At 43.2% G+C, this 24682-nt stretch overlaps 2 protein-coding genes across 7 annotated transcripts in view; one reads left to right on the top strand and one right to left on the bottom strand.

Moving 5' to 3' along the window:
• The window catches only part of tmem243b (transmembrane protein 243, mitochondrial b), a 44044-nt gene extending 33644 nt beyond the window's left edge, over positions 1 to 10400 (top strand). Inside the window, exons 3-5 of the mRNA XM_072241749.1 lie at positions 126 to 176; positions 7951 to 8055; positions 9708 to 10400. Coding sequence (XP_072097850.1) covers positions 126 to 176; positions 7951 to 8055; positions 9708 to 9830 — 279 coding nt within the window. The 3' untranslated portion in view covers positions 9831 to 10400. The remainder of the gene's footprint in view (positions 1 to 125; positions 177 to 7950; positions 8056 to 9707) is intronic.
• Positions 9991 to 24682, bottom strand: part of dmtf1 (cyclin D binding myb-like transcription factor 1) — a 109894-nt gene continuing 95202 nt past the window's right edge. For 4 of the 6 annotated variants that reach the window (XM_072241742.1, XM_072241747.1, XM_072241743.1 and 1 more), the window contains 4 exons: positions 22593 to 22739; positions 19717 to 20112; positions 17754 to 17886; positions 9991 to 12010 (listed from right to left, as the gene is read on the bottom strand). In XM_072241742.1, coding sequence (XP_072097843.1) covers positions 11934 to 12010; positions 17754 to 17886; positions 19717 to 20112; positions 22593 to 22739 — 753 coding nt within the window. In that variant the 3' untranslated portion in view covers positions 9991 to 11933. Of the gene's footprint in view, positions 12011 to 17700; positions 17887 to 19716; positions 20113 to 22592; positions 22740 to 24682 lie in introns of all 6 variants that reach the window. The other 2 variants (XM_072241745.1, XM_072241748.1) reach the window with 2 other exon arrangements.

The following is a 24682-nucleotide window of genomic DNA, read 5'->3' as shown; positions in this document are numbered from 1 at the left end:
GATGTTTTTAATTATTTAAAAAAATCCTTGGGTGTTTCTCATAGTTTGAAATAATATTTACACTGCAGATTTATTGCATTGAACATAGCTTGAGATTTTAATTTCTCTCGCTTTCTTTCTTTCAGGATCGGATTATCAACATTGCTGTAGGTGTCCCCACTGCACTGTTGCTAATAGTAAGTACCAGAGCTTCAAATCTTCAGAGCAAACATACTTAGCAGTGGTTCTTTTATCTGTAGATAAGTATTATGTTTGCATTTAATTACATAATAGGTAAAGTTGGGGCAAGTGTTAATACACTTTCAGCAGGTAAAATCGATTGGTTGTGAGGAGGAATGTGGATTAGAGTCATAGAAACAGGTCCTTTGGCCCATCTAGTCTGTGCTGAACTATTAATCTGCCTCATCCCAGCAACCTGCACCTGGACCATACCCCTCCCATCCATGTACCTATCCAAATTTACCGTAAGTGTTGAAATCGACCCCGAATCCACCACTTGTGCTGGAAGCTCATTTCACACAGTCACCTCTGAGTGAAGAGGTTTCCACTCATGTTCACGCTAGCACTTCATCTTTCACCATCAACCCATGACCTCTAGTTGTAGTCTCACCCAACCTCAGTGGGAAAAAAAGCCTGGTTGCACTTACCCTATCTATAGCCATCAGAATTTTATATATTTCTATCAAATCTTCCCTCGTTCTCTTGCGTTCCAGGAAATAAAGTCCTAACCTATTCAGCCTTTCACTGTAACTAGGTCTTCAAGTCCTGGCAACATCCTTTTAAATTTTCTCTGCACTCTTTCAATTTAATTTACATCTTTTTGTGAGTAAAACTCCACACAATACTCCAAATTAAGCCTGACCAACATCTTATACAATTTTAACATAACATCCCAACTTCTGTACTCAGTACATTGTTTTATGAAGGCTAATGTGCCAAAAGCTTTCTTTATGACCTTATTCTTCTGAAACAAATAGGTGACATCGGTGGGTGGGAATAACGTTGTTATTCTAGGAGGAGTACTTCAGTCAAGTAGATTGGTGCATCATTACCTGATCTGACTCAATCACCCTTTATCAATGATGGAATTGGCTTTATCAAATGACAAAAATAAATCTGGCAGAAATTATTATAGATGTCAAACATACTATAAGTTCTGAGAAGAAAGAAAGTGATTAGCTTTATTTGTCACATGTACGTCAAAGCATACAGTGAAATGTATCATTTGCATCAAATCAAATCAGTGAGGATATGCTGGGGGCAGCCCACAAGTGTTGCTATGCTTCCGGTGCCAACATAGCATTTGCACAACTTACTGAACCGAACCTGTGCATCTCTGGAATGTGGGAGGAAACTGAAGTACGTGATGGGAGCCCACATGGTCACGGGGAGAACGTACAAACTCCTTACAGTTGGAGCGGGAACTGAACCCTGATGTTACTGTGGTCGCTATAAAGCATTGCACTAACCGCTGTATCATTGTGCTGCCCGCTTTCTGCTGGTGTATTCTGCAGTTTCTGGAGACGGGAGAATGATGAAGAGACTGAATGTGGGTAGGTGCAGGACTTCAGTGAGACCACAAAACGTAGCTGCAGTGTTGGACATTTGGCTTATCAAGCCTGCTATATTACACCATGGCTGATTCACCTGCCTTCTCCCTGTACTAATCAAGAACCTATCAATCTCCGCTTTAAATATACCCAATGACTTGGCTTCCACAGCTGTCTGTAGCACTGAATTCCACAGATGCGCCACCCTCTGACTAAAGAAATTCCTCATTTCTGTTGTAAATTGTTATCCATCTTCTCTGAAGCTGTGTCTGTTGGTCCTGTACTCCCCCATTCCTCTCCACATCCATTCTATCTCGGCCTTTCAGTAAGACCTCCCCTTAGTCTTCCAAACTCCAGCGAGTACAGGCCCAAAGCCTTCAAGTGCAGCTCATGCATTAACTCTTTCATTCCCAGGCACCTTCTCGTAAAAACCCTCTCCAATGCCAGCACATCCTTTCATTGATAAATCTGCTCACTATATTCCTGCCAAAAGGTTTCAGCCCAAAACATCAACTGTTCTTTTTTCCATAGATGCTGCCTGGCCTGCTGAGTTCCTCCGGCATTTTGTGTGTGTGTGTGTGTGTCTCACTATATTCCAGGTGCAGTCCTTATAAAGCCTCAGCGTTATATCTTTGGTTTTTTATTGTAGTCCTCTCGAAAGAATGTTAACATTGCATTTGCCTTCCTTACTACTGCACTGAGGTAGTTTCAGTTCTTGTTTTTTTTAAAAAACGAAGGACGTGCATATCTGTTGTAGTACAGGAAACATTCACTAGATTGCCAGTATTATCTGCAGATTAGCATGAAATCATTAAAACAAAAGACTGGAAGAACTTAACAGAGGGGGTGTTAAGAGGATCTTCCTCTCATGAGGGAGTTCCAAGACAAGGGGGAAGGGTGCAGGGTAAGTAGTTGATCACTTAAAAATGAGATGAAGATTTTCTCGTCTAAGGACAAAGATTTGCAGATCTTTGGAACGCTTTATCCCAGAGAGGTGGGTCATTAGATCTCAGAGGCTCTTGGGCCGCACACTATAAAATACTGGATGAACTCAGGAGGTCAGGCAACATCTGTGGAGGGGAATAAACAGTTGAAGTTTCAGGCCAAGACCCTTCTGCAAGAGAGGTTCTTCGATTGCTTCAGCATCTGAGAATAAAGGAAAGGAAAGTGGTGCTGAGGTTTACAATGAGGATCTTACTGGTCCCAGAGGCCAAATGGGCAACTCCTGTTCATCAAGGTGGAGTACAGCAATTGGGGGGGGCGGGGTTGTTGGGGTTGAAGAGAGTGCATGGCTGTCAATACAAAGATCAGTTTAATGTTGAGTGAGTGGAGCAGATGAAGATAGAGACTGAGGGGGGGTGTAGTTGTAGTATAACTTACAGATCACAGGATACTGAATGAACTGAGGTGAGGGCAGATAATGAATTAAATCAGCTCGAATTGTCCCCTCTGAACAAGTTGGAAGCTGTAAATGTTAAGGGTGTCATACAAGAGCAGGAAATGCAATTCCCACTACCCAATCTACACTACAGATGGACATGTACTCTTTGGACAAGGTTTTGACTTTGATTCGTGTCTGGAACAAACAATGTGTTAATGGGCCAAGGTGTACAGTTCTGTCTGACCTGGCTATACTCCCAAGCAGTCTGGCCCAAACTTGTCCCTGTTATAATTGCATCTGGCCAAAGTCATTGTACTGCTTAGAGACTAAAGCACCTCAGACATGGCACTGAATGTGCTTAAAGAACCCACGTAGACTATTTGATGGGATGTGAAAGGACGCATACAGGGAATGGTTAGAACATTGAGCATTATTGCACAGCACTGACAACCTAACAATGTGTCGTAGGCAGCCAGCAAGTGTAGCCACACATTCCAGCACCAAATGGCTATAAACTACAATAATATTTTAAAATAATAGTGCAAAATGAGATTAAAATAGTGAGGTAGTATTCATGGGCTGATGGACCGTTCAGAAGTCTGATGGCAGAGGGTAAGAAGCTGTTCCTAAATCGTTGAGTGTGTGTCATCAGGCTCCTGTACCAGACCATTGATGGTAGCAATGAGAAGAGGGTATGTCCTGGATGGTAAAGGCCATAAGACATGGGAGCAAAATTAGTGCACTTGGGTGATTTAATATCCTGCTCAACCCCATTCTCCTGCCTTCACCCCCGTAACCCTTACGCCCTTACTAATCAAGAACCTATCAACCTATATTTAACTATACTCAGTGGCATGGCCTCCACAGCTGTCTGTGGCAGATTCATCACCCTCTGGCGAAAGAAATTCCTCCTCATCTCTGTTTTAAAGGGATGTCTTTGTATTTTGAGGCTGTTCCCAGACTCCTGCCCACTGTAGGAAATGTGCTCTCGACATCCACTCTGTCTAGGCCTTTTCAATATTTGACAGGTTTCAATGATATTCCTTCTTCATCCTTGTAATCTCCAGTGAGTACAGACCCAGAACTATCAAACACCTCTCATACTTTAACCCTTTCATTCCCAGGAGGCAATACCTTTTGAAGATGTTCTCAATGGTGGGAAAATGCCATTGCTTTAGCTGCCAATTCCATTCATTTTACCTGGGTTACTTGTGTAACCTTTCTATTCAAGTGCCATTGATACCTCTGTTCTGTATACAGCATTGTATACCTCTTCTTCTTTATACTTAACAAAGGAGAGATATCCTGCACTTGGAGATCTTTAGAAGGTTCCTGACATTGGTTTCTGGAAGATTAAGGCCTTGCCTTTCCAGAGAGGGTCAATAGTCAGAGTGCAGAATTTGAGGTGACTTTAAATATTAGTCCGCTCAACCCATGATGTTGTGCCCGCCTTTTAACCTACTGCATAGCTTTTCATGTGTCTATCCAAGAGTCTGTTAAATGTGCCGAATTGATCTGCCTCTACCACCAACCATGGCACCACGTTCCACATACCTACCACTCTGTGTATTAAAAAAAGACTACAGTGACCCGTCCTGATGAAGGGTCTCGGCCTGAAACATCGACTACGCTCTTCCATAGATGTTGCTTAGCCTGCTGAGTTCCTCCAGCACTTTGTGTGTCATTCTTGTTCATTTATTAATTGAGAAAAATGATCCAATATTACATGAATTTGTTAGGAAAAGTATGTGAATCTCAGGGGTAACGCCTTCTTCAAAAGCTGTTTGGAGTCAGATGTTCCAATCAATGAGATGGATTGTAGGTGTGGGTTGGGGAGGTGCCCTGCCCTATAAAGAAGACACACAAAGTCAGGTTACTGAAGATTCTGCTGTTCTCAAGAAAGATCTGCTTATGTCTGCCATACCTCGATCAAAACAACTTTCAGAGGACCTTAAAAGAGGAATTGTAGAGATGCATGAAGCTAGAAAAGGACACAAAAACATTTCTAAAGACCTGAGTGTTCATCAGTCCACAGTAAGAGAAATTGTTAGAAGTGGAAAAAACTCAGTACAGTTGCTACTCTCCCTAGGAGTGGGTGTCCTGCAAAGATCACAATAAGAAGATGAAAAAGAACCCAAGGATAACAGCAAAAGACCTGCAAAAATCTCTAGAACTTGGTAAAGTCTCTGTTCATGTGTCCATTATAAGAAAAACACTGAACAAGAATGGTGCTCATGGAAGGACACCATGGAGGAAATCACTGCTCTCCAAAAAAAAAACATTGCTGCACACCTCAATTTGCAAAAGACCACCTGGATGTTCTGCAGTGCTTCTGAGACAGTGTTCTGTGGACAGATGAGACAAAAGTTGAACTTTTGGCAGAAATGCACATTGCTATGTTTGTAAGGAAAAGAGCACTGCACACTAACACCAAAACCAAAACCTCATCCCACCTGTGAAGCATGGTGTAGGAGCATCATGGTTTGGGGCTGCTTTCCTGTCTCAGGGCCTGGACAGCTTGCGATCGTTGAGGGAACAATGAATTCAAAATTTTATCAAGACATTTTACAGGAGAATGTCGGGGTAGCAGTCCATCACCTGAAGCGTAATAGAAGTTGGATAATGCAATAAGACAATGATCCAAAAGACAAGAGTAAATCAACAACAGATTGGTTTAAAAAGAAGAAAATTTGTGTTTTGGAAGTCAAAGTCCTGACCTTAATCCTATAGAAGTGTTGTGGAAGGACCTGAAGCAAGCAGTTCATGCAAGGAAACCACCAACATTTCAGAGTTGAAGCAGTTTTGTAAGAAGGAATGGCCTAAAATCCCCCCAAGCCATTGTGCATGACTGGTCAACAGTTACCAGAAATCCCTCCATCCCTCCCCCTCCTGTCTTCTCCTATCATTTTGGATCTCCCCCTCCCCCTCCCACTTTCAAATCTCTTACTAACTCTTCCTTCAGTTAGTCCCGACGAAGGGTCTCGGCCTGAAACGTCGACTGTACCTCTTCCTAGAGAAGCTGCCTGGTCTGCTGCGTTCACCAGCAACTTTGATGTGTGTTGCTTGAATTTCCAGCATCTGCAGAATTCCTGTTGTTTGCGTTACCGGAAATGTTTGGTTGAAGTTACTGCTGTACACGGGGGCACACTAGTTACTGAAAGCAAATGTTCACATACTTTTTCCAATAAATGCATGTAATACTGGATCATTTTTCTCAATAAATAAATTAACAAGCATAATGTTTTTGGGTAAATTATTTATTTGGATTTTCTTTATCTAGTTTTAGTACTTGAAGATCTGATCACGTTTTAGGTCATATGCAGAAACAGAGAAAATTCTACAGGATTCACGAACTTTCTAGCATCACTGTACCTCTGACATCCTCCCTATACCTTCCTCCAATCACTTTAAAAAGATGTATTTTAGATTTGGCATTGTCACGTTGAAGATGCCCCTCATAATCTTGTACACCTCTTTAAAGTCCCCTCTCACCCTCCTTTGTTCCAAAGAGAAAAGCCCGAGCTCGCCAAACCTTTCCTCATAAGACCTTCTCTCTAATCCAGGCAGCATCGTGATGAACCTGAGGAAATCCAAAGCAACATACACAAAGTGCTGGAGGAACTCAGCAGGTCAGGCAGCATCCATGGAAGTGAGTAAACTGTTAATGTTTCGGGCCGAGACCCTGTTTCCTCCTCTCACCTCATCTCTTTACCAGCCCATCACCTCCTTCTGGTGCTCCTCTCCCTTACCTTTATTCCATGGTCTTCTATCCTCTCCTATCAGATTCCCTCCTCCAGCCCTTTGTCTCTTTCACCAATGAACTTCCCAGCTCTTTACCTCACCCCCTCCCTCTCTCCTGGTTTCACCTAACACCTACCGCCTTGTATTACTTCCTCCCCCTCCTTCCACCTTCTGATTCTGACTTCTTATCTTTTTTTCCAGTCCTGATGAAGGGTCTCGGCCTGAAACGTCGACTGATTGCTCTTTTCCATAGATGCTGCCTGGCCTTCTGAGTTTCCTCTACCATTTTATGTTTGTATAGCATTGTAATAAATCTCCTTTGCATCCCCTCTAAAGCTTCCACATCTTTCCTATAATGAGGTGACCAGATCTGAACACAATTCATCCATGTTACATATTCAGCAGCCTCTTAAATCTCCCTAATGCATCTGCCTCTACCACTACCTTTTGGAAGAGGATTCCATGCACTCACCACCCTCTGTTTTTTTTTAAAAAAAACTTGCCCGACATCCCCCCCTATACTTTCCTCCAAACACCTTAAAATTATGCCCCCTCATATCAGCCATTTCTATCCATGGAATGGTTTTGGCTGTCTACTTGATCTATGCCTCTTGTCATCTTGTACATCTTTATTGAAATACAATTGCAAGGAAATGGAGGAGACTGCAGATGTTGAAATCTGGAGCAATATCATTCTGTTGGAGTAACTGCTGGATGCCAGAGTTTAGATTTTTCATTGGTGGGTGTGTGGAACACCCTGCCAGTGGTGGTAGAGGCAGATACATTAGGGCCACTTAAGAGACTGTTAGATAGGCACATGGGTGATAGAAAAATGGAGGACTATGTGGGAGAGGAGGATTAGACTGATCTCAGAATAGGTGAAAGATTCAGCACAACATCATGGGCTGAAAGGCCTGTACTACGCTGTAGTAAACTATGTTGTATGAACTCAGTGGGTCAGGCAGCATCTGTGGGAGGTAGAGGACAGTCAACTATTCGTCAAGACTTGGCATCAGGACCAAGCTTTCTTTGCATTTCTTAGTTCTACTGTCAATGCCTGCAAGAAAATGAATCTCAAGGTAGTATATGGTTACATGTGTGTACTTTGATAATAAATTTACTTTGAACTTTGAGCTTGGAAGGAGGGGGATTATATAGGAGACATTTAGTGCCTGCTTTCCTTGTGTGAAGTTGCTTTGTTTCGGAAGTAATGGTCTGCACAATAAACCCTTGCTTGTTATCCATCTGACTGTCTGATTTTCCAATTTCATCCTTTAGGTAACGATTATCAGTGCTTTTGTTTTCCCTCAATTACCTCCAAAGCCACTGAATATTTTCTTTGTTGTCTGCATCATACTGAGTTGCGTCTCAATTGCTGTTCTTGTAAGTATTGATCTTTTGTAACTGCATCGTGTGGTGGAAATCGTTACGCAGAGGAATTATTTTGAAAATTAATATATTAAGTTATCTATAAGTGTAATATTCATCAGAATCAGGGTTAGTCTCACAATGGTAGTGATATCCAGTGACATTGAACTGGATTCTGCGGAGAGCGCTTGGTAAGCACGTGCACAAACTTTGCTTTGTCATTCTGCTGAGTGTGTGTACTTCCGTGTCATCTTAAAACGGGGTGCCTTTCCCACCACACACGGTGGAGTATTCCATTTTAGTAAAGGACATGTGTAAATGTGTATATATTTGTATACTGTATTTAAGTCAAATAATTGTTTATTTTGTAATATGATTGTGGGGTGCATCATATTCTAACTCGTGTAGTCTTAAGTTAACTTTGTTGATAATTAAAGATGGTAGGTTCTGGTGCCTAAAAATACGGGGTGAATCGTTCTTGGTGAGGAAGGGAGCTGCCGGACAAGTGGTGCATGCAAGCTTGATTTCAACATTTAAGAGAAGTTTGGATGGGTGCATGGATGGTAGGGGTATGGAGGGCTATGGACCTGGTACAGATCGGTGGCAGTAGGTGGTGTAAGTGGTTTCTGCAGGGACTAGATGGGCTGAAGGGTTTGTTTCTGTGCTGTACTTCTCTACGACTCTGTGAGAGAGCTAGAGCTGCCAATAAGTTCACACTGGACATAGTAAGTAGCTATAGTGGTGTTTTCTGGCAGATGCTTTTTGTAAATATTGGCAGTTTTCACTATTTCCCCCAACTGTTGTAAGTTTGATTTTTGACACACCCTTGCTCGAATGTGTGAAGTGACTCCAGCCATGTTTTTCTTCAATCGTAACCCATGATCTAACAATCACAGCTGTACATACCTTTTATCATGTATTGATTATTGAAATAATTCATCTATTGACAGGGAGAAAGATGTGTTTTGTGAATAAATATGAAAAGTGTTTAAGTGGTGCAGAGTGTTTAAGAAATGTTTCCAATTTGACTTGGAGATAATCTGTTTAATGAGTTTGTGGTGCAGAAACCATGTTTGGGAGTTGATATTCTCAGTTATACAATCTTCAGGAAAGGGGGATGGAGATGTTCCAGGTGTAAGGGTATGAATAAATCTGAACTGTAGAGAAAGAATTTTGGGAAAAGAAATGATTTTTGTTGAATTCTGAGGGGCAGCAGGGTGATTCAGACCCTGGCTGGAATCGGAGGTCAAGCAGCGGCTGTGAGGGCAGGGAAAGGAATTGTCAATGTTTTGGGTTGAATCCCTGTTTCAGGATTGAAATTGGAGAGGTGAGAGGGGAAGGGGCGGGGGTTAGTGAGAGGGGAGATTGGTGGATTGAGGAACCTGCAAAGGTTTGGCCAGATTCTGCCATTTCTTGACTGCTAGCTATCCTCTCATTGTAACGATCCCAGCTTGGGTATCTTCACTATCAGACGGTGGTGAATCTGGACTTCATTGCCACAGACAGCTGTGGAGGCCAAGTCATTGGGTATATTTAAGTGGAAGTTGATAGTCATGGCGATGTGTTATGGGGAGAAGGTAGGAGAAAGGGGTTGAGAGGGATAATAAATCAGCCATGATGGAATGGCCTAATTCTGCTCCTATGTCTTGTGGTCTTATATTTTTCAGATTTGCTGGTACCGACAAGGGGACCTGGAGCCTAAATTCCGAAATCTCATCTACTACAATTTATTTTCCACTATTCTGCTGTGCATTTGTGCCAATTTGTACTTCCACGGCGTCGGAAAATGATTTCTCCACACAAGCACGAGAATTTGTGCCTGTGACCTGCTTAAAAACGGGAGGCATCGTGCAGAAGTTCCTGGATGCCTCGTTGGATTTTTCTGGTCTGCACTGTGAAACAGTGTTTTGCCAAGGTGCAGTGAGTTTCTGCATCAGCTTCTCATCGTGACACTGAGCTCGAAATAGGCAGTATTACATTTGAGCTGGGGTGAACGCTGCAGTCATTTTCTGAACTAACTTCTACGACTTTGCACTAAATGAACATTCCAGACTTGCCAATGTTTTGAGATACACACATTTCCTTTTTGTAAAGGGTGATTTTTGTTCTCCTCCTGAAAATCCTTTTTTAATTATATAAAGCACTTGAAAGACAAAGTAAAACACAAAGTAGAAATGAAGATACTGCAGGACAAATGTTTATTGTCTTGAACTTGACTGCACTATGCAACCACTTAACTCTACTGTGTTTGTACAATGAAATGATAGTCAAACCAAGACTGAACTGAGCAGACAACACACTGTAGGAAAGCATTTACTTTGTTTTAAAGAATAAATAGTAATAAAATAATTTATATACATTGAACTTGCAATATGCTCTGTTCATTTGTGCATAAAAATAACTTGAATACTAATGTGAGTAATTGGTGAAATGGGATTGAGTTCAGGAGCCGTGAGGTAATGTTACAGCTCTATAAACCCTGGTTAGACCACACTTGAAATATTGTGTTCACTTCTGGTAGCCTCATTTATAGGAAGGATGTGGAGGCTTTAGAGAAGGTGCAGAGGAGATTTACCGGATTAGAGCATGTCTTATGAGGAGAGGTTGAGTGAGCTCGAGCTTTTCTCTTTGGAGCAAAGGACGATGAGAGATGACTTGGTAGAGGTGTACAAGATGATGACAGGCATAGACTGAGTGGGCAGCCAGCACCTTTTCCAGGGCAGAAATAGCTAATAAGACAGGGCATAATATTAAGGTGATTGGGGGGAAAGTATAGAGGGATGTCAGAGGTAAGTTGTGGGTGTGTGGAATTTGCTGCCAGGAATGGCAGTAAAGGCAGATACATTAGGGACATTTAAGAGACTCTTGATAAGCACGTTGATAATAGGAAAAAAAAATGGAGGGTTATGGGGTGTGTAGGGTAAGACTGATCTTGGAACAGACAAAAAGGTTGGCACATTGTGACCAAAGGGCCTGTGCTGTTGGGTGTTCACAAAACCTTAAGTATTTTTATTGTTACTATAGTGCAAACGTGCTTCAGGGGCAGTGTTTGACCTTAATTATACCTTGGGCAGTTGCTTTTTGTTTTGAAGGTGGTGGGCCAGAGGTATTTATTTAGCGGTACAGCCCTTCGAGCCGCGCCGTCCCAACAACCCCACAACCCCAATTAACCTTAAACTAATTATGGGACACTTTACAATTACCTATGAACCTACCTGGTATATCTTTGGAAACCAAAACACCCAGAGGAAACCCACACATTCCACGGGGAGGACAGACAAAGACTGCTTACAAAATGGTGCCAGAATTGGACTCCAGAACACTTGGTTCTATCCTGGACTAAGATGCACTGGGGAAATTCAGATATCTTGTTTCTAACATACAATCAGGTTGCAACAAGATGTATAAAACTCAGAACATTTAAACCCCCTTGCAATACCTGAATGTGGGTTTGTGTGCATAAAACCCTTAGAGACAATGGATAACAAGGTTCAAAGCTGCTTTGTACAGAGTTGTTTTATAAGCTGTGAAGACTTAAAACTAGAAACTTTCAAACTATCTTAAAGGTGAAGTTAAATTCATTCAGTAAAAAAAATAACACTTCCATTTCACAGTTTCTCAACTGCTTAAATAAATAATCCCATCTGTCAATCTTCAACATAATAAGCGGAGGGAGGGGTGATGCATGTATTGAATATATCTTTCCCTGGGTACAATGTCACATTTAGTAAATCTATACCATGGAAAAGTGAATTCAAATGACAATGATGCTCTGAAATTTCAGTTCTACGCAGTTTCTTTTTTGAAGGCAGCACCATACATGGAAATATCAGTGTTCCTCGGTCCGTTTCCATCGGTGTTCCTCACTGAGCGTGCAGGTACACAGTTGATCTTTACTCGTCTGGATCTGGGTTTTCCAGCGATGAGCTGATGATGTCTGTGCATCCACCTTGTGTTTCTAAAATAGGATCTGCAAGGGAAGATAATTAACATATTTAAGGTAGGGTGGCATGGTAGTGCAGTGGTTAGCACAACGCTTTACAATGCCAGCAACCCAGGTTCAATTCCCATCGCTGTCTGTAAGGAGTTTGTATATTCTCCCTGTCATCATGTCGGTTTCCTCTGGGTGCTCCGATTTCATCCTCCAGTCCAAACATTACAGGTTTCAAGATTGTTTAATGGCATTTCCGGTAAAGGAGAATGAAATAATTGTTACTCCAGATCTGATGCAGGCAGCACTATTAAAAACTCAATTAGATAAAGAACACAATAATAAAAAATACATACAACATAACTTACATACATAGAATGACTATATATCCATGAGGTGACCCTGCCAGGAAATGATAAAGTAGTGGTGGTTGGGATGTGGGTTAGTGGGTGGAGATGTAGATCAACCTTACTGTTTGCTCTACTTTCTCTATACCCTTCACTGTGTGGCTAGGCATAGCTCAAATACCATATACAAATTTGCTGATGATGCAACCATTGTTGGTAGAATCTCAGGTGGTGATGAGAGGGCGTACAGAGTGAGATATGCCAACTGGGTGGAATGGTGCTGCAGCAACAACCTGGCACGCAATGTCAATAAGATGAAAGAGCTGACTGTGGACTTCAGGAAGGGTAAGACGAAGGAACATATACCAATCCTCATAGAGGGATCAGAAATGGAGAGAGTGAGCATCTTCAAGTTCCTGGGTGTCAAGATCTCTGAGGATCTAACCTGGTCCCAACATATTGATGTAGTCATAAAGAAGGCAAGACAGCAGCTATACTTTATTAGGAGTTTGAAGAAATTTGGCATGTCAACAAATACACTCAAAAACTTCTATAGTTGTACCATGGAGAGCATTCTGACAGGCTGCATCACTGTCTGGTATGGAGGGGCTACTGCACAGGACCGAAAGAAGCTGCAGAAGGTTGTAAATCTAGTCAGCTCCATCTTGGGCACTAATCTACAAAGTACCCAGGACACCTTTAGGAAATGGTGTCTCGGAAAGGCAGCGTCCATTATCAAAGACCTCCAGCACCCAGGCCATGCCCTTTTCTCACTGTTACCATCAGGTAGGAGATACAGAAGCCTGAAGGCAGACACTCAGTGATTCAGGAACAGCTTCTTCCCCTCTGCCATCCAATTCCTGAATGGACGTTGAAGCTTTGGACACTTCCTCACTTTTTTTAATATACAGTATTTCTGTTTCTGCACATTTTTTAATCTATTCAATATACGTAATTGATTTACTTGTTTATTTATTATGTTTTATTTTTTTCTCTTTCTGCTAGATTATGTATTGCATTGAACTGCTGCTGTTAAATTAACAAATTTCACGTTACATGTCGGTGATAGTAAATCTCATTCTGACAAGTTAGTAAGGTAATTGGTCGCATGAGTGGTGCAGGCTCATTGGGCCAGAAGGGCTGTATCTCTACATAAAAAATACAAAGAAATCATCCAAGAACTGAACATTACTGAAGCAGGAAACCCAGAATAACACCGCAAATGCTGGAAACACTCAGCTTGCCGGGCAGCATCTACGGAGAGAGAAAAGAGTCGATGTTTGAGGTGATGATGCTTGACCTGCTGAGTGTTTCCAGTTTTATGCCTTGTAAGCAGCAGTAGTTTGCCTGGATTAGAGGGAAGAGATTTATTTAGGTTTATTTAGATGATTGCGTAGCAGTTAGTGCGTGCTGTAACAGCATCAGTAACTGGGGTTCAATTCCACTGTTTATCTACAAGTGGTTTGTGGGATTTGCCGAGGTGCTCCGGTTTCCCCCCACATTCCAAAGGCAGTCAGCGGGTTAATTGGTCACATGTGCGTAGTCGGGCCAGAAGAACCTATTACTGTGCTGTATCTCTAAATAAAATTAAATAAATCCTCAGTTCAAGGAAGGGTACTGGTGGGGGGGGGGGGGGAGGGAGGAGGAGTTGCCAATATAATATTCCTGTTATTGTAGTATAACTGATTAGGAAAAACATTGAGAAAGTTGCAGGAAATTGAGCGTGACCTTTTTTCAGACATGGACACCTACAAGTGCTGGAATCTGGAGTAAGGACCAGGCCAGTGGAAGGGAAGGAATTACTTTGTTCTAAATCTTCTATCAGACATTTTGCAGTAGTGACGAGAAACCACCCTTGCTCCTGCAGCAGCTCTGGGATTGTTGCACTTGTAAAGTTTGTGAGAGGTGAAGATGTTGTTGATTCAACATTCCCAAATGTAATAAAGGAAAATCACTTGGCCTGATTTCAGTTATTTACAAAGGAGTCACATTATAAAATATCCTGAAAATGAAAATGTACTTTGTTACACAAGGTCAAGGTGACATTGTAGTATGCAACACAACTACACATTTCCCTGCACTGTATTCCTTTTAAAAAAAAAAGCCTGAACCACCCCTGGACCTTCTCCGATGCCAGCACATCCTTTCTTAGATAGGGGGCCCAAAACTGCCTCAGGATATCCCAAATGCAACTTTATAAAGTCTCAGTCCTCTTGAAATGAATGCTAATATCGTATTTGCCTTTCTTACTCCTGACTCAACCTGCAAGTTAACCTTTAGGGAATCCTACACAAAGACTCCCAAGTCCCTTTGCGCCTCAGATTTCTGAATTAGCTCCCTGTTTAGAAAATAGTCTATTATACCTTTACTCCTTCTTTGAAAGTGCATGACCACACATTTCCCTGCACTCCTAAAAAAAAGTGATTGGGATCACTCTGGACATTCTGTGCTGAAACATTGGATTGTGTGTAATTTGGCACTTGGCAAAGGCCAATAAAAGTAAGTTTTAAAGTGGTGCAGCCATTGTGTGAGTGAGCCAGTGTTAAAGTGGGGAGTTCAGGCTTTGGCTCAGAGGCACTTCAGTGAGGAGAGGCAGGAGCTGTCCATAGATTATTTTTCTTTCATTTTCTTTCTTTCTTTCTTACTGCCCGGTTAGAACAGTAGATTAGAACAGTTTCTGGGTGCCAAAGTCAGGTGCATCTTGGATAGAGTCTACAGCAGCCAGAGGTCTGGACCACGTCAGTCTATATGGACTTTAGCAAGGCAAGGTCCCACATGGGAGATTGGTCAAAAAGGTTCAGTCGATTGGCATTCATGGAACAGACAATGGCTTTGTGGGAGAAGTAGAGAATAATAGCAGATGGTTGCCTTTCAGGCTGGAGGCCCGTGGCTGGTGGAGTGACGCAGGGATCGGTGCTGGGTCTATTGTTTGTCATCTGTATCAACAATCTGGATGATGATGTAATGAACTGGATCAGCAAGTTTGTAGATGACACCAAGATTCATGGAGCAGTGGACAGCGAGGAAGGCCATCAAAACTTGAAGCAAGATCTGAACCAGCTAGAAAAAATTGCAGATGGAATTTAATGCAGACAGGTGTGAGTTGCACTTTTGAAGGACAAACCAGGGTAGGTAGTACTGTGAACGGTAGGGCACATGGGAGTGCGATGGAACACAGGGAATCAGGGAATACAGGTCCATAATTTGTTGAAAGTGGAGTTACAGGTAGATAGGGTCAGAAATAAAACTTCTGGCACACTGGCCTTCATAAATCAATGTACTGAGTCGAGTTATACTAAAGTTGTACGAGACATTGGTGGCGCCTAATGTGGAGTATTATGTTGAGTTCAGGTCACCTACTTAAAGATATCAATAAAATTGAAAGAGCGCAGAGAAAATTTACAAGGATGTTGCCAGGACTTGAATTACAGGGGAAAGTTGAATAAATTAAGACTTTACTCCCTACAGCATAGGAGAATGAGGGGAGAACTGATGAAGGTATACAAAATTATGACAGGTATAGATAGCACAAGTACAAGCAGGCTCCTTCCACTGAGCTTGAATGAGGGTGAAAGGTGAAATATTTAAGGGAAACCTTCACTCAGAGGGTGGTGAGAGTGTGGAATGAGTTGCTAGCACAACTGGTGGATGTAGGTACGTTTTCAACATTTAAGAGAAATATGGATAAGGGATTTGAAGAATATAGTGCAGGTCAATGGGACTAAGCAAACTGATAGTTCAGCACAGACTAAATGGACCCAAGGGTCTGTTTCTGTGCTGTAGTGCTCTATGACTATCTGCCACTTCTTTGCTCATTCTCCTAATCTGTCCAAGTACTTCTGCAGACTCGCTGCTTCCTTAACGCTGTCCGCCCCGCCACCCATCTCAGTATCGTATAGCACATTCCCCTCTCCGTGCCCACCCCCCGGTATGTTGTTTCACAGTGAGTTATTGGTATCTCTTCAGTGCAGGAATCTACAATTAGAAGTTGTGAATGAAGAGCCCACAGGGAGTGTTGAAGCTGAGGAAGGCAGTTCACCACCACCTTGAGCCTGTATCCAGAGGGTAACCGGGTAGGGTTGTAGAGGAAGGTACACAGTTACTCTGCGGGTAGCCGGGTAGGGTTGTAGAGGAAGGTACGCAGTTACTCTGCGGTCAGTTACATGGCGGGTCTGAGCCTGTATCCTGAGGGTAACCGGGTAGGGCTGTAAAGGAAGGTACACAGTTACTCTGTAGTCAGTTACATGGTGTGTCTGAACTTGTGTCCTGAGGGTAAACATGTAGGGTTGTAAAGGGAGGTACACAGTTACTCTGCGGTCAGTTACATGGTGTGTCTGAGCCCGTGTCCCGAGGGTAACCGGGTAGGGTTGTAGAGGAAGGTACGCAGTTACTCTGCGGTCAGTTACATGGTGTGTCTGAGCCCGTGTCCCGAGGGTAACCGGGTAGGGTTGTAGAGGAAGGTACACAGTTACTCTGCGGTCAGTTACATGGTGTGTCTGAGTCCGTATCCCGAGGGTAAACATGTAGAGTTGTAAAAGAAGGTACGCAGTTACTCTGCGGTCAGTTACATGGTGTGTCTGAGCCTGTATCCTGAGAGTAACCGGGTAGGGTTGTAGAGGAAGGTACACAGTTACTCTGCGGGTAACCGGCTAGGGTTGTAAAGGGAGATACGCAGTTACTCTGCGGTCAGTTACATGGTGTCCTGGAGCCCGTGTCCCGAGGGTAACCGGGTAGGGTTGTAAAGGAAGGTACACAGTTACTCTGCGGTCAGTTACATGGTGTGTTTGAGCCCGTGTCCCGAGGGTAAACGTGGGGCTGTAAAGGAAGGTACACAGTTACTTGGCAGTCAGTTACATGGTGTGTTTGAGCCCGTGTCCCGAGGGTAACCGGGTAGGGTTGTAGAGGAAGGTACGCAGTTACTCTGCGGTCAGTTACATGGTGTGTCTGAGCCTGTATCCTGAGGGTAACCGGGTAGGGCTGTAAAGGAAGGTACACAGTTACTCTGAGGGTAACCGGCTCGGGTTGTAAAGGGAGATACGCAGTTACTCTGCGGTCAGTTACATGGTGTCCCGGAGCCCGTGTCCCGAGGGTAACCGGGTAGGGTTGTAAAGGAAGGTACACAGTTACTCGGCAGTCAGTTACATGGTGTGTCTGAACCCGTGTCCCGAGGGTAAACGTGGGGCTGTAAAGGAAGGTACACAGTGTATGGCTGATGCTGTAATGAAAATCTTGTCTAATTCCCAGCACAGTTGTCCTCCACAAGGCTGGTTTCACAAAACAATGCTACAATTTCACAAGCACATTACCCATGGCAATTTTTATTTAGAAAAATGACAGTGAAATTATTTTAAAAAATACTTAGAGTTTTTTTGGGCAAGGTACCGTGGATTGGTATGAATGTTGCAGACACAAACCCGATGTTCAGGTTTCCTCACCAGTCAGCGTTGATAATGGCAAAACGGAATCATTGTCAATGTCGTCTGTGGGCTGAATGAAGCCGTGATCCGAGGACACGATGAGTGTTGCTTCTTCATCAATGCCTGCTTCGATACTGGGAGATACCAGAGCCTGTCAGACAGGAGAAGGTTGGGAAGATGCCAGTTTATCATTTCTTGGGACATAGCCATCCTCAGCAAGGCCACCATTTACTGCACATCCCCAAATGCCCTGAGAAATCATACAGCACTACAGCACAGAAACAGTCCATTTGTCCATGCCAACCTGTTTTACTACCTCGCCCTAGTACCTGCGCCTGGACCGTAACTCTCCCTTCCTTTACACGTACTGATCAAACTTTCCTTAAGTAGGCGGCACGATAGTGTTACACTTCACAGCACCAGTGATACGGGTTCACTCCCAGCTGCAGCTTGTAAAGTGGCAACCATCGTAAAGGACTCTCACCATCCGGACAATCCCTCTTCTCAGTACTCCCATCAGGAGGTGCAGGAGCCTGAAGGCCCACGTTCAACATTTGTCAGGAACAACTTCTCAGCCATCGACTTCTGAATGGTCCACTAACGCGTTATTCGTCTTTTGCACTCTTTATTTATTTACCAACTATGTGACCCTAAGAAACTGCAGAGAGTTGTGGACACATCATGGAAACCAGCCTCCCCTCCATGGACTGTCTACACGTCCTGCTGCCTCGGTAGAGCAGCCAGCACCATGAAGAAGCCCACCCATCCCAGACGTCCTCTCTTCTCTCCCTTCCTATCAGGCAGAAGATACAAAAGCCTGAAAGCATGTAGCACCAGGCTTGAGGACAGTTTCAATCCCCCTGATATCAGACCATTGACTGATTAACTAGTACAATAAGATGTACTCTTGCACTCAATCTACCTCGTTATGATCTTCTATCTACTGTTTACCTGCAGCACACTTTCTCTGTAGCTGTTACACCTTATTCTGCATTCTGTTAGTGTTTTACTTTGTTCTACCTCAATGCACTGTGCAATGATCTGAACTGTATTAACAGTATGCAAATCAAGCTTTTCATTGTATCTCAGTATATGTGACAATATTAAACCGATTCTAATTCCACACCTTTGTGATTAAGGAACGTTACTGGAATATGTATTGTCTTATTACACAGGTAGCTAAATTTATTTAATTTTTTCTTTTTAGACGAATACAAAATACATTATGGTATTATGGAAGCAGAAACACGATTGAATTTCCCCATAACTTTGTATTGTAAATTAACCATAATATTGAAAAGGTATATTTTATTCTAATCTAAAGCAAAAATAAAACCTCATAGCAAAATAGAAAAAAAAGAGGAAAAAGAACAGAAAAAGAGCTGTTTGGTTAAAAGAAAAAAAATCTGACATATAGTCGTAAATTCAAACATATAATAGCCATCATCATTGCTGACCAAATCGAAAATTGTGAAAGTAGTTCCAAAAACGTCCCCATAGTGTGAAAAAATCTTGTCTAGGTACAGAAATAGAACACTTAATCTTCTCTAGATTTAAACATGACATAACATCAATCAACCAATGGGCACGAGCAGGCAGAGCGGCACCTTTCCACTTGAGCAACAAAACTCTTCTGGCTGAAAGAGAAATAAAAGCCAAGATGTGCAAATCATTCGGCTTAAGAGTAAAATCATTTCCTCCAACAATGCCAAACAAGGCAGTCAGAGGGTTGGGTTTAAAGTTTACTTTAAAAAGCTCCGAGAAAGTTTGAAATACTTCTTTCCAAGATTTATCAAGCCACGGGCAGGACAAAACATATGAATTAGAGAGGCCTCTTCGACATTACACCTATTACAGTATGGAGAAAATTCTGAGTAAAAACGAGAGAGCTTAACTTTAGTCATATAGTGATATTTAGGTAGCTAAATTTAATCCTCTTCCTATTTCTTGCCTGCTTTCTGATCAGGATTTGAGTTCTTACCTCTGCTGTGTAAGCACCACTGAGATCGGACTGAACCTCAACTTCCTGCCGGAGGTCTGTCTCGTTAATATTGACACCCGAGCCCATCATATCTTCACGACTGTCACAGCTGAGGCTTGCTTGGCCAATCTCTGTCCCGGCAAGGTCGCTCTGACCAGCGCCTTGGTCCTCGGTTAGCTTTGCCTCATCGATCTCACTGTAGGTAGTGGATCCGAGTGAGCTGGAGTCGATCTGGCGCTCAGTCAGAGCAGCTTGGTCAATTTCGGGGTCAACCGTCAGCTCCGCTTGGGTTATGGAGGAAGTAATGTCATCGGTGGCAACCGCATGGATGATGACGCTTGGCTGTGCCATCTGTACACTGGGGTTGTCACTGGTACCGTGGAGGAGGGTTTCAGACTGTTGGCACAGGACAGAACTGGCTTCAATTTAACTGGAAACAGCTGAAAATCTGAACACTTAAAAAAACTTTTAGTAATGTTGTTTACATTGTAAATACATGCTGGTTGTTATAGCTGGGTGGGAGGTGGGGTGGAAGAGGGAATGAGCTCCCACTAACCTATTAAATCCTCCCAATGGCATGTGCCTCAAATAGACTCTGACAACCAAGTCCAGCTCCTGACCATCACGTGTGGCTTAGCTACTAAGCCCAGCAGAACATTTCTACTGACAGCAGAAGGGACAAAGGTGGGTTACTGGCATCTTAAACCCAGTCACTTTGGGCAGATAGGTCTCGTGAGCCGTGGTTGGCAGCTCATCTAGAAGGAAATCTCTGATCTCAAACCTCCGCTACTTTGCGGCTATACCCACTCATGGGGAAGTAAACCCCAAGGAAACCCCAGAGCTGGAGCCCCTAAGGCAGTCCTACGTTGAGTTCAACATTGACTGGCAACTCCTGTGATGCTGCAGGTGCCAAACTGTATCGTCTCTGCTGTTCCTTTGGATTCAACAGCTGCGTGGAGAGGGGGAGCTTGCTGCACAGGTAACAGCTTGCTCTCCATATCGTACTGCCCTGGCTTGAGTCTCACATAGACACTTGGGACACAACATCCATGGTCGAACCAGACCAACAGACAACGCTGGTGTTTATATGTTTATGCACATTTTATTCCTTTAACTTTATTTTTATATAATTCTTAATTCTTTATAATTGCTGAAAGTTGTTGTTTTTTGTTGCCTGTCGTTCCCTGACCAACTCACTACAGTAAGTTCCTATTACATGTAAATGTATCTGGTGAATAAAACTGATCTATCCAACATTCGGAGTCTGAGGGGAGACCTAACACGTTACAGTACCAGCTGCTGCAGAACAGCACATCTCACCACAGATTCAGTGTAATAAGCTCCTCAGGCTGGAAATGTCTTATACTAAAGGGCATGTATCTAAAGGTGAGAGTGGTAAGTTCAAAGGAGATTTCGTTCTGCTCACTTCATTATGGGGAGATTCGAGGGGATACAGAGGAGATTTACCAGGATGCTGCCTGGATTAGAGAGCATGTCTTATAAGGAAAGGCTGAGCGAGCTGGGGCTTTTTTCTTTGAAGTAAAGGAAGATGAAGGATGTACAGGATTAGGTTGTGCAGGCAGCCAGTCAGCATCCTTATCCCAGTGCAGAAATGGTTAATGTGACCAGGCATAATTTTAAAGTGATTGGAGGAAAGTATAGAGTGGAATGTGAGAAATAGGTATTTTACACAGATAGAGGTGATGTACATGTGCTTTGGTGATAGATTTACTTTGAACTTTGAGTTTAAAGGGTTACATGAGGGGCAAGATTTATTCATGTGGAGAGCTGTGGATGCCTGGAATGGATTACTGGGGGCTAGTAGTGGAATCAGGTACTCGAAGGGAGCTTAACAGGCTTTTGGGGAGACAACAAACATGAAGGAATTGAACGGTAGAATACCCGTTAGTGTAACGCTATTACAGCGCCAGTGATCCGCGTTAAGTTCCTCCTGCCGTCTGAAAGGAGTTTGTACATTCTCCCTCTGACTATGTGGATTTCCTCCAGGTGCTCCAATTTCCTCCCACGTTCCAAAGACGTATGGGTTAAGGTTAACAAGTTGTGGGCATGCTATGTTGGTGCTGGAATGGTGACACTTGTGGGCTGCCCCCAGCACATATGTGGACTACGCTGGTCATTGATGCAAATACCTAATCAGCCAATCATGTGGCAGCAACTCAATACATAAAAGCATGCAGACATGATCAAGAGGTTCAGTTGTTGTTCAGACCAAGCATTGGAATGAGGAATTAATGTGATCTAAGTGACTTTGACTGTGGAATGATTGTTGGTGCCAGATGGGGTGGTTTGAGTATCTCAAGATGCTGATCTCCTGGGATTTTCATGCAGAACAGTCTCTAGACTTTACTAGTGCGAAAAACAAAAAAACATCCAGTGAGTGGCAGTCCTGTGGGGGAAAACATCTTGTTAACGAGAGAGGTTAAAGGAGAATGACCAGACTGGTTCAAGCTGACAGGAAGGCGACAGTAACTCAAATAACCATGCGCTACAACAGTAGTGTGCAGAAGAGCATCTCTGAATGCACAACTCGTCAAACTTTGAAGTGGATGGGCTACAGCAGCAGAAGACCATGAACATACACTTCGTGGCTACTGTATTAGATATAGAAGGTACACAAAGTGGCCACTTAGTGTACGTGACAAATAAAGCTAATCTTTACACAGGAGGAGAACTGTTAGTATAAGTTGGAAAGGCCAAATGACCGGTGCTGTACTGTTCTATGCTCTATGTACCCAGGTTAAAATTTTAACAAGGTCCAAACACTTCCAAAACATACACAAAATCAACTACATGAATCAGTCGACATCTGCTGCTGCTTCTGAATTACAGCATCTGCTTTTAAAACTCGGACTCACTGAGAGTGTGTGCACGATGATCTGTTCCGGGGAGGAGGGTGAGGTCAGTGTGACGGCAGGACTCGCTAGGGTTATTGGAAGGCCTTGGCTTGAGCTGGTCTGGATCAGGTACGTTCCTGGTGTTCCTGTGGGCTGCAGCCGGAATGACTAGATAATATGCAAATGAGAAGAAATTAGCTTCCAAACGTACAAACAAAAAGTGATTTGAATAGCTATCTATTTATCGAGAAATGAGGGCACTGTATCTATCAGGCTGTCTGCTCCAACCAGTCAGGCGGTCAGAAATGCAGGAGGCTAAAGAGTGTGGAGGACTTAGCCAGTTCTCCGCACCATTGAGGACAGCTACAAAGGGCACCATCTTGGGAAGCTGAAACCCATCATTCGGAACCTCCATCGTTCAGGCCGTTCCCTCTTCCCAATGCTGCCATTAGGCAGCAGGTACAGGAGCCTGAAGACCCACACTTCAAGGTTCAACAACAGCTTCTTCCACACTGCCAGCAGATTCCTGAACACACCTAAAACACTCTAACACCAAGCCAACTGCATTTCATCAGTCCTTAACCCACGTGAAACACCCTAACACTACCTCTGATTGTATTTCATCAGGTTCCTGAAACACCCTAGCACCACCTCCGATGGTATTTCATCAGGGTCCTGAAACACCCTAACACCACCTCCGACTGTATTTCATCAGGGTCCTGAAACACCCTAACACCACCTCCGACTGTATTTCATCAGGGTCCTGAAACACCCTAACACCACCTCCGACTGTATTTCATCAGGGTCCTGAAACACCCTAACACTTTCCCTCAACTTGTACTGTTTATTTTGATGTGCAAGTTATATATAGTTAATCCTGGTTTATTAACTTATTTATGTGCTGCTGTTGCACAAAGCTAATCTTCATGACATGCCAAGACGTGCGGCGCAGTAGTGATGCCGCTGTAAAGTGTGAGGATTTATAGTGTCATCGATTGGGCGATCAGGGTTCAAATCTGGGCACTGTCTCTAAGCAGTTTTACAGTCTCCCCATGACTACGGAGGTTTCCTCCGGGTGCTTTGGCTTCCTCCCACATTCCAAAGACGTCCCGGTTAGGGTTAGCAAGGTTAGCAAGCTATGTTGGCGTCACTTGGTGGGCTGCCCCCCATTACATTCCTGGATTGTGTTGGATGTTGACACAAATGATACATTTCAATATATATTTCAATGTTTCAAAGTACATGTGACAAACAAAGCTGATCTTTATATTTCATTTATACCACACATGTATGCCCATGACAATTAACTCAAACTTGATCTCCAATTCTGGCCCAAAGTTTAATCATTGCCCTTAGATACCTGCATCCCAACCTCTGGAACTCCCTTCTTAACTTCTCCTCTTTTCTCTTCTTTGTGCTCGTCTCTATTCCCATAGGGAACCTTGTAGTTGATGTGGGAAGTGCATTTGTGGGTGTGTTGGAATATGTATTATAAAACCTTAACACATAGCAGCAGAATTAGGTCATTCAGCCCATCGAGTCTGCTCCACCATTCCATCATGGCTGATTTATTATCCCTCTCAAACCCATTCTCTTGTATTCTCCCTGTAACCACTGTAACACCCTGACCAATCAATAACCTATGAACCTCCACTCATTAACTTGGTCTCCACAGCCATTTGTGGCAATGAATTCCACAGATTCATCCCCCTCTGGCTAAAGAAATTCCTCCTCATCTCTGTTCTAAATGGCCGTGCCTCTATTCTGAGGCTGTGTCCTCTGGTCCGAGACCTCCCCCAGTATAGGAACATCTTCTCCACATCCACTCTAGGCCTTTCAATATTTGATAGGTTTCAATGAAATCCCACCTCATTCTTCTAAGTTGCAGCGAGTACTGGCCTAGGGCCATCAAATGTTCCTCATATGTCAACCCTTTCACTCCTGGGATCATTTTCCAGTTGCATCACACCCTTCCTTCGACAATGGGACCCAGAACAGTACATTATGACCAATGCCTTATAAAGCCTCAGCTTTTATACTCTAGTCCTCTCAGTTTTCAGGAACATCTTGCCTGGTAACAGAGTACTGATTCCTTCTCCACAAGAGAGGAT

The sequence above is a fragment of the Mobula birostris genome, chromosome 23, assembly GCF_030028105.1.
Source record: "Mobula birostris isolate sMobBir1 chromosome 23, sMobBir1.hap1, whole genome shotgun sequence".
Taxonomy (NCBI): Eukaryota; Metazoa; Chordata; class Chondrichthyes; order Myliobatiformes; family Myliobatidae; genus Mobula; species Mobula birostris.
Note: the sequence above shows the minus strand (reverse complement) of the source record. Positions and strands in the feature narration are given on the sequence as shown.